The sequence below is a fragment of the Bufo gargarizans genome, chromosome 5, assembly GCF_014858855.1.
Source record: "Bufo gargarizans isolate SCDJY-AF-19 chromosome 5, ASM1485885v1, whole genome shotgun sequence".
Classification (NCBI taxonomy): domain Eukaryota; kingdom Metazoa; phylum Chordata; class Amphibia; order Anura; family Bufonidae; genus Bufo; species Bufo gargarizans.
The window spans coordinates 489,902,859-489,913,066 of record NC_058084.1 but is presented as its reverse complement, the minus strand read 5'-3'; the positions used below and the strand labels follow the sequence as shown (position 1 = coordinate 489,913,066).

The 10,208-nt window shown below is 43.6% G+C and overlaps 1 protein-coding gene across 1 annotated transcript in view; it reads right to left on the bottom strand.

Annotated features, from left to right (window-relative positions):
* Positions 1–554: 554 nt before the first annotated feature.
* The window catches only part of NUP155 (nucleoporin 155), a 45,104-nt gene continuing 35,450 nt past the window's right edge, over positions 555–10,208 (bottom strand). The window contains exons 16-22 of the mRNA XM_044295610.1: positions 7,806–7,932; positions 6,809–6,922; positions 6,541–6,661; positions 4,946–5,056; positions 1,260–1,396; positions 1,018–1,124; positions 555–902 (exon numbers count right to left, since the gene is read on the bottom strand). Coding sequence (XP_044151545.1) covers positions 758–902; positions 1,018–1,124; positions 1,260–1,396; positions 4,946–5,056; positions 6,541–6,661; positions 6,809–6,922; positions 7,806–7,932 — 862 coding nt within the window. The 3' untranslated portion in view covers positions 555–757. The remainder of the gene's footprint in view (positions 903–1,017; positions 1,125–1,259; positions 1,397–4,945; positions 5,057–6,540; positions 6,662–6,808; positions 6,923–7,805; positions 7,933–10,208) is intronic.

Genomic DNA, 10,208 nt, shown 5'->3' with positions numbered 1-10,208 from the left:
CCCATCAGCACCCCGCAATCACAAAGCACTCCGTTCCTTTGTCAAATGCCTTAGATGCAGAGGTTGCCATTGACCATCTACTGCTGGAACCAGAGCCGCCGTCAACCATGGCAGTGTGTTCCAGCTGCAGCCCCTCGTCCCTAGTGTACCCACAAGATCGTAGCGGCCACTCAGCATTAGGTGCCCACCAGCAATGGTTCTCTCTTCATTGGTAGTAAAAAGTCTATTCCCAATGCTTTTGCAGTCTATGTTCAACACAACTGGGGACATACTCCCAACATATACACTAGACCAGTGACGGTTAACCTCCGGCACTCCAGCTGTGGTGAAACTACGATTCCCAGCATGCTCCATTCATTTCTGTGAAGTTCTGAGAACAGCAAAGCAAGTGTGCATCTTGGGAGTTGTAGTTGTACCACAGCTGGAGTGCCGGAGGTGCGCCTTCACAGCACTAGACGTTCCCGTAGAGCTCTATAGACTAGACGGATGCCGTAAAAGTGGGAATCACACTGAATGCCTTTCCTGGGAAATTAAAGGGATTTACTCCAGAGAGAATAAGGAAAATTTGTTGCTTTCTGTGTTAAACCGATTGGTTTTATTTACATAACTTATGTTCTGATTGAAAAAGTCAAGAATACAAAATCCAGATCTTCAGCTTCCTCCGACCCCTTCCAAGTGCTTGTTGGTTTCCACCATCGCTGGCTCAGTTTAAGGTTGTTTCAGAATAACCAGTTAAAAAAAAAAACCCCATTAAGGACTAGTTAAAACCTAATCTTTCTATTTTGGCTTGTAGAGACTTGAAGTTTCCAACGGCCGCCTGTACCGCTAGCGTGGGTTCCATCGAATGGAGCTCGACTAGATAGAGCGAGATGGCGTCCAGGCACACCATGTTAAACAGCCGCCTACAGGGAAGAAATACATTGATCAGGCTCAAAAATATCAAATGAATGGGACAGGAAACCTAGAAATGCATGCATAGGCCTTAGACCAGTTGAAGGTTGGCCCCCATTAATGTACCTTTCATGCCTCTGGACTTGGTTGGGGTCCTGTGCATATCCAGACAGCAGCACGTGTATACATTCCAGAAGGTGCAGAGGTTTCTTTACTCTGGTCCAAAATGGATCCTGCAAGTGGAGCGCAATCACAAAAGGTAACGGACACGTACGGCTTAGCTTGGAGCTACTTTGCAGAAAATACTAATAAACACCCCAAAAACCATAAAAAATGAAAAAAATAATAATAATTTACCAGCCTCTTACCCTTTCTTTAAACAGGTGATCGTAGACTTCAAGCAACTTAGGAACTGACACGTCGATCTCTTGCATGGTCTGTGACACAAATCCTATGTTCCAGTTCAGGTTGCAGACTTGTTTTTCCAGATGCTTCACTAAAAACTCTAAAAAAAGAATGAAACATAATACATGTCTAACGGCCAATTACTAAGCTGCACACCAAGGTTTGCTGGATCCACCTCTGCTGCGGCATCCATGCATCCTGGGGGGCGACCTGGCTGTTCTGGTCTAAAATGCTAATTCACAGGCAGCAGATCTGGGACTGAAAAATCAGTTTAATGGGACCGATTCCATAACTAGCGCATGTTGTTTCTCCAAACCCCATTCAAAATGAATGAGACAGACGTAAAAATTCCTGCAACAAATCTGCTGCGTGTGACCTCCCCCTGATGTGTGTAGGAGGGAGCGCAACAGCAATGCCATATTTCTATAATCCCATAATGTCACATGAACATTTATACGACTACGGTGACGACACTCAAACTTACATTCAATGTAATTTCACCAGGTGTTAAAGCGCTGGTGGCGGCACCTGACTAATCTGGGGCTGTACAGAGAGGGGGGGACACCTCCTGGGTGCAGATCAGGCAGGTCAAGGTTAATAACTGCACCCACTCGTTCCACGACACATAGTTCTCTTAATGGCAGCTGATAATAAATGCGCTGGTGATGCCTGGAGAGTGACATCACTGGATATTCACAAGACCATGGAGATCTGGATCGTTATCCACTGGCTACAGCCTATTGTATTATTGCGGAGATATCCATATTCTAACATCTAAGCCTCCATTGTGCACACTGTAATATCTCTTTTGCAGACAGCCTTGTTGCTTTGCCATGATCCTCCCGAGTCCATCCATCAACTAATGAGTAATTCTCGATAAATGAGCTCCCAGGAGTAAATCTACGTAGTCTCACCTTCTACAAGGACTTAAGATTCAGAAGTAAGCATGTGTACTTGTGATGTGCTGAGGCCACCGAGGAGCTGGACATTTAGGCCTTTCACACGGGCGTCATATTTTTGGCCCGGATAAGAGGCGTGTGCGTCGCGGGAAAATGCGCGATTTTTCTGCGCAAGTGCAAAACATTGTCATGCGTTTTGCACTCGCGTGAGAAAAATCGCGCATGTTTGGTACCCAAACCCGAACTTCTTCACAGAAGTTCGGGCTTGGGATTGATATTCTGAAGATTGTATTATTTTCCCTGATAACATGGTTATAAGGGAAAATAATAGCATTCTGAATACAGAATGCAGAGTATAATAGTGCTGGAAGGGTTAAAAAAAAATAAAAAAAAGTTAACTCACCTTCTCCTCTTGATCGCGTAGTTCCCGGTCTCTTTACTTCTTGAATGAGCTGTGGGCTAAATGACCTGTGGTGATGTCAGATCACATGCTCCAATCACATGGTCTATCACCGTGGTGATGGAGCATGTGATCTGACGTCACCACAGGTCCTTTAGCCCACAGCTCATTCAAGAAGTAAAGAGACCGGGAACTACGCGATCAAGAGGAGAAGGTGCGTTAACTTTTTTTTAACCCCTCCAGCCCTATTATACTAAGCATTCTGTATTCAGAATGCTATTATTTTCCCTTATAACCATGTTATAAGGGAAAATAATACAGTGAATAGATTGTCACCTAGCAACCATGCGTGAAAATCCGGATGCTATGCGATTTTCACGCACCCCATTCACTTCTATGGGGCCTGCGTCGCGTGAAAATCGCACAATATAGAGCATGCTGCGATTTTCACTCAACGCACAAGTGATGCGTGAAAATCAACGCTCGTGCACAGCCCCATAGAAATGAATGGGTCCGGATTCAGTGCGGGTGCAATATGTTCACCGCACGCATCGCACCCGCACGGAAAACTCGCCCGTGTGAAAGGGGCCTTAGGGTGAAAGTCAAGTAATTTAGGAGCAAATAATCATTCAATGACATTTGGGGGGGGGGGGAGAAGATTCAGCAAAACTAGTGCAAAGGAAAACGGGCTTATTTACCCATAGCAACCAATCACATTCCACTTTTTATTTTTTAGAGCTCCTTTGGAAAATGAAAGGATCAATCTGATTGGTTGCTAACCCAGTTTTCCTTTACACCAGTTTGGATTAATCTCCCCCATAGTATTTTGCCTGTGTGCAACGTCTCCTCCTCTGTCCCATCCTCCTTTAGAAAGTGGAGAGCATGAAACCACACAGGTCCAATTTATAGCACCGAAAGAGACATTATTACGTTAGGAGCAAATCGCACAATTTATCAGGTTGGAGGGCGTTCTATAATACGGCACCAGGTCAGAGCCATCATTCATTCATTTATTTTGCACTACAACTTTTCCTAGCTCACAATAAATTTGGTGTAGGCAAACACAAAGCCCACTGGATGACCATTCCGTTCTGCAGTGATTAGATCCCCAAAAGAAGATTTCGGAGGCCACATGTACTCCGACTGAGTCGTTCCCTTACATCCACAGCATGCTCGTGTCCCTATGCATGCCTTGTCCTAGACCAGCTGGATGTGAACAACTGCATCACCCTACGCCACGTACCAAGACCTGGCCCCAATGTCAACGTGCTTTATACAAACTCCATGCGTGCTTTGCGAACCCCTAAGGCCCCTTTCACACAAGCGAGTTTTCCGTGCGGGTACTATGAACGCGTGAAGTGAACGCATAGCACCCGCACTGAGTCATGACCCATTCATTTCAATGGGTCTGTGTACATGAGCGTGAAAAACGCAGCATGTTCTATATCCTGAGTTTTTCAAGCAGCCCTGGCCCCAAAGAAGTGAATGGGGCTTAGGTGAAAAACGTGTTGCATCTGCAAGCAAGTGCGGCTGCAATGCGTTTTTCACTGATGATTGCTAAGAGATGTTGTTTGTAAACCTTCAGTTGTTTAATCACGCATCAAAACGCATTGCACCCGTGCGGAAAAAACTGAACGCAATCGCAGACAAAGGCTACATGCACACGACCGTTGTATGTTTTGCAGTCCGCAAAACACAGATGGCATCCGTGTGCGCTCCGCAATTTGCAGAATGGCATGGACAGCCATTAATATAACTGCCTATTATTGTCTGCAAAACGGACAAAAATAGTACAGGTTATATTTTTTTTGCGGACCACGGAACGGAACAACGGATGCGGACAGCACACGGAGTGCTGTCCGCATCTTTTGCAGCCCCATTGAAGTGAATGGGTCCGCATCTGAGCCAAAACGGCGGCTCGGATGCGGACCAAAACAACGGTCGTGTGCATGTAGTCAAAACAGAATGAACTTGCTTGCAAAATGGTGCGAGTTTCACTGCCGGAGCCAATTAGTCACGCTCGTATGAAAGAGGCCTAAGAGTGACCTGAATCTATAGCTTAGATTTATCGTATTAATTTGGGGTAAAGCAGTTTAAGGGGGGGGGGGGGGGGGGGGGGGGGGGGGGGGGGGGGTTGTCTCACCAGACACATTGCAGCTTATACTGCAAAAACCAGACCTTTTCCCTGCAACAGCAGCCACTGAGAAAATGTAGTACCACATGGCTGCCATGTAAATGAATAGCCGCCAACGTAATAAATGAACGGTTGAGTGTGCCCGAGCGTGGAATGCTCTCAGTACTCCCAGAGGGAGTGAACCAACCCCTTTCAGGTAGATAAGATCACTCTTACCAAGAGGAAAGTAACGTGGCGTGCTGGCGTAGATCTTGCCGAGCGAGGTCAGCTTCAGATTTAATACCTGCATCTGCTCGGCAGCGTTCATTCCTCTGCTGTCGTTTAATTCTGAGGAAACAATGAACATAGATTATAATACAGACTCACACCTAATGGGACAATCAGACCCCTAAATACTACGTACTTCATCTGTATTATACTTTTTGCCTATTTAAAGGGGTTATCTTATTTTATATTTTCCCCCCAGGCGGCTGTATATGTGGAGAAATCCATCCTCACCTGCTCCATTCCAGCTCTGTTTACTAGACTTCTTGTAGCAGTCTGGACTCTGCATGGGTTGCATGCACTGCTGTAGCCAATGACTGGCCTCCCCCCCTAAGCAGGATGTCACTGCTGAGGCCAGTCAGTGGCTGCAGCAGTGCATGTGGCCCCCATCCGTGTGGAACCTGACAGATGGAGAATGGATATTTCCGTGTGCATGAGGCCTAAAGAATTCCAGTGGTGACCAGAGTGGTCCTCTTAGGAGAAGTTTTAAATGGATTTTCAGAAGAAAAACATTGAGCATCACAAGCCCTTATACTGCTGATTGGGTGGGTGGGGGGGGGGGGGGTGCTGGTGGTCACATACTGATCGCCTATACCAGGGTTCAGCATCCTCCGGCACTCCAGCTGCTAGGAAACTACAACTCCCAGCATGCACACTTGCTCAGCTGTTCTTGTAACTCCCAAAGAAATAAAAGCAGGATTCTGGGAGTTGTAGTTTCAGAACAGCGGAAGGTTGCTGATCCCTGGCCTATACGAAGATCAGGCTATTAATGTTTTTCCCCAAAAAAATAACTTTAAATCTGGGTCCACAAATGCCAAAATTATTCAGCCACAACCTGCCGCGATTTTGTCGCAAAATTCTAATCGTTTGCATGAGGATTTTCAGAGAATTTAATCTCTACACAATGAAGGGATGAAACATCCGAGGTGAAGATCTGCAGAATTATTTTTCTGTTATAGGGGGGATTGCATTTTCAAATGCACTTATAATTTCCTGGGGATATACACCATAATAATGTTAAATAGGTTTCTCATCACATACAATCCTTTCCATAATAAAGCTTCGGGGGGGGGGGGGGGGGGAGAGAGTTAGCTAGTCACCTTGGGTCCTGCTCTTAGCAAATAGCCGATTTTGCTGGGTGCAGAAGAAATTTTGTATCACCCGGCTACCATATAATACAAACATGGTTTCAGTTCTACAGCAGGGATGCTCAATCTGCGGCCAGCTCGGCCCTCCAGCTGTTGCAAAACTTCAACTCCCAGCATGCCCTAATAGCTGTAGGCTGTCCAGGCATGCTGGGTTTTGTAGTTTTGAAACAGCTGGAGGGCCACAGTTCTACAGGGCAGCTCCTCATTCTGGTTCAGAGAGGGGGGGGTCCCAAATGGGTGACCCTCCTCTATGATGTCCATATAGGCCATGGGTTGTCTTCATGAGACGACCCATATTTTATAATATATATATATATATATATATATATATATATATATATATATATATATATATATATATATATATATATATATAAAAAACTAACAAAAAAAACATACCTCTTTCTATAATTTCTTCCCACAGACTCTGCACCAAGATGGGGTCTGAATGGCCAGCACAGTGAATGATTGCAAGCTTGCACTCCGAAAGCTTGAACGGGTCGGCAAAATCTCCATATAACTGGAAATAAGAACAGCAACTTGGCTTATATCTGCAGTAATAAACAGAATTTATACCCACAGGGATTGTGTGGGTTCTCATGTAGCATCGGAACAAGTTTATAACATACTGCCTTGTAACTAGATATAGTCTGGCCATACAACGTACCCTTGTGGCATCCATTAACTGTGAATCAAGCAGTGCCACGGCATTCTGGGTTGTCGGTTGGTTGGAATATCTTCTGATTAATGTTCCCTGGATTTGTAGCTGGATCCTAGCTACCTAAGGACGGACAGATGAAGTCTTATAACAAAGTGTACATGAAAGACAAAAAAAAAAAAAAAAAGTTCCAGCCACTATGCAAAAAATAACACTAAACATAAAAAGGTGTTTGTGTAGGTCTATTAAACAGAACCAGAGACTGTTCTCACTAGATGATAAAATGAACCACCCACAAGGTCAAGGCCCATGACCACCTTTGCAACCATTTTGTTTCTCCAATGCAGTCACACGGCCTTCTGTCTGTCCCCTGTTTTATTCTGACCTGTATTTGGTAGGTAAACAAGTGGCAGAGGAGATGGCGGGTAATATTACTGCAGGATCAGACTACTGAGGGTTTGTTTGTAGACTGTAACCATGGAGACAAGTAGTTTTGCATAGAAGTTGTAGACCCAAAATTAAGTTGTTTTTTTAATCAAAACCATTTGCAAAGTTGCTTCATTTTTCTTTCAGAAGCACTGGAGACATAAAATGATTGTAAGGGAGGATAGACCCGGTAAGCACAGGCTTCATAAAGATTTACGGTATAATTAGGGGTAAACGCACACGTTCAGAAATCTGCACGGAAACCCGCAGGTGTTTGAAGGGAGATCCGTGCAGTCAATCCGCATTAATTGGTGCGGATTTACATGCAGATTTTATTCTCCCCATTGAAGTGAATAGAGAAAATCTGGTCAGAAAAAATAATAATAATTTGACATCCTGCGGATTTTCAAAATCTGCCTCGTGTGCATGAGAATTTGAAACTCTCCATAGAATACAATATAGATGACCGCACGCGATCCTGATTGTGTGCATTTAGCCTAGAAGTCATATTCTAACTAGTCGCCCTTCACGAGGGAGAATCCGCGACCTCCTATAGGTGTATCCGTATCAAGCAGCATACCTCCATTTTCTCTTCTAATTCATGCAAGAATTCCCCGTCAGAGAGGGTGGACACGCCAGAGGAACTTTTTGCACTTAGGATGGCTATGGATAAATACTCAATCCTCTGTTTTAGAGATATATCCGTGCTGCAAGAACAAAATACAGAAAAGTAAATCAGACTGCACATCTTTGGACGATACACAAGAGAAAAAAAATGTTACAAGAGAAAATTTCTGAATATTAGGCGATTTTCCAACATATGACCAGTCACTAACTGTACAAATAGTACAGCAAATAAACTTCCCAGCGACTCCCCAATGCAGCTGTAATCAGGTTCTGCAAATGAGCAGTGTTGTCTATAAAATATTCGTCCTCATGGAATCGCAATTTCCTAAAGACTACGTCAAATTGACTTTTTAATTATAGAATTAACCCCTGCATTCCCTATAGTTAACCCTTTTCCTGCCACCTATCCCTGACCCTGCAATCCCAACATTAACCCCTGCAATACTCTGTCCTGATTAACCCCTGCAATCCTTGCCCTGCAGATTATTAACCCCTGACCCTACCACCATATACCCTTATATACCCTTGGATATATTCCCATTGCCCACCTATTGTAATTAACCCCTTATTATTCCATAGGGACAGTAGAGAGCCAGGAGGGAGGGTGCTGCTAATAGTGTGTGTATGTAAGTGTTTGTCTAGATAGACTGTGGGGTGGAATAGTAGATTGTGTTGTGTTAGCGTAGTCAGGTTTTATAGTGTTATTAACGTATTGCGGTGTGTGTCTATATATATATCTGTAAACTTGTGATTGTTCAATAAATACTTTATTGTTCAATACGCAGTTTATAGTCCTTTTTGGTCGCCACCATAATAATCCATCGCACGTAGTTCACAGAAAGGTATAGCAACAGTTGGATAGTATTTATAGTATAAATAGGCGGGGTCATCAATAGACGAATTCCGCCTATGAATATTAACCCAAAATATTAATTAATATCCCCTTTTACATATAAATTTAAAAATATAATTTTATTAAATACAACTAGAATGTAAAATGATTTACTATATATATATACAGTCATGTGAAAAAATTAGGACACCCTTTGAAAGCATGTGGTTTTTTGTAACATTTTTAATAAAAGGTTATTTCATCTCCGTTTCAACAATACAGAGAGATTAAAGTAATCCGACTAAACAAAGAAAACTGAAGAAAAGTCTTTTCAAGATCTTCTGTAAATGTCATTCTACAAAAATGCCTATTCTAACTGAGGAAAAAGATAGGACACCCTCACATGTATTCCCTCTTAAATTGGCTCAGATCTCACACAGGTATATCACACCAGGTGCACATAATTAGTAGATCGTTACTCTGCATGTTGAATGAGGCTTGCCCTATTTAAACCTCAGACATTTAGTTTGGTGTGCTCCTGACTGTTGAAGTGAGAGTGAGCACCATGGTGAGAGCAAAAGAGCTGTCAGAGGACTTCAGAAAAAAGATTGTAGCAGCCTATGAGTCTGGGAAGGGATTTAAAAAGATCTCAAAAGATTTTGAAATCAGCCATTCCACTGTCCGGAAGATAGTCTACAAGTGGAGGGCTTTCAAAACAACTGCCAACATGCCCAGGACTGGTCGCCCCAGCAAGTTCACCCCAAGAGCAGACCGCAAGATGCTAAAAGAGGTCTCCAAAAAGTGTCATCTCGAGAACTACAGCAGGCTCTGGCTACTGTTGATGTAGAAGTACATGCCTCTACAATCAGAAAGAGACTGTACAAGTTTAACTTGCATGGGAGGTGTGCAAGGAGGAAACCTTTGCTTTCCTTGAGAAACATCGAGGCCAGACTGAAATTTGCCAGAGATAAAGTTGACAAAGACCAGGACTTCTGGAATAATGTTCTTTGGACAGATGAGTCCAAAATTGAATTATTTGGACACAACAGCAGAGGACATGTTTGGCGTAAACCAAACACAGCATTCCAAGAAAAGAACCTCATACCAACTGTGAAGCATGGAGGTGGAAGTGTCATGGCTTGGGGCTGCTTTGCTGCAGCAGGACCTGGTCAGCTCACCATCATAGAATTCACGATGAATTCTACTGTGTATCAGAAGGTGCTTGAAGAACATGTGAGACCATCAGTTAGAAAATTAAAGCTGAAGCGGAACTGGACCATGCAACATGACAATGACCCAAAACATACTAGTAAATCAACCAAAGATTGGCTGAAAAAGAAGAAATGGAGAGTCCTGGAATGGCCAAGTCAAAGTCCAGATTTGAATCCCATTGAGATGCTGTGGGGTGACTTGAAAAGGGCTGTACGTGCAAGAAACCCCTCAAACATCTCACAGCTGAAAAAGTTCTGCATTGAGGAGTGGGGTAAAATTTCCTCAGACCGATGTCGAAGACTGGTAGATGGC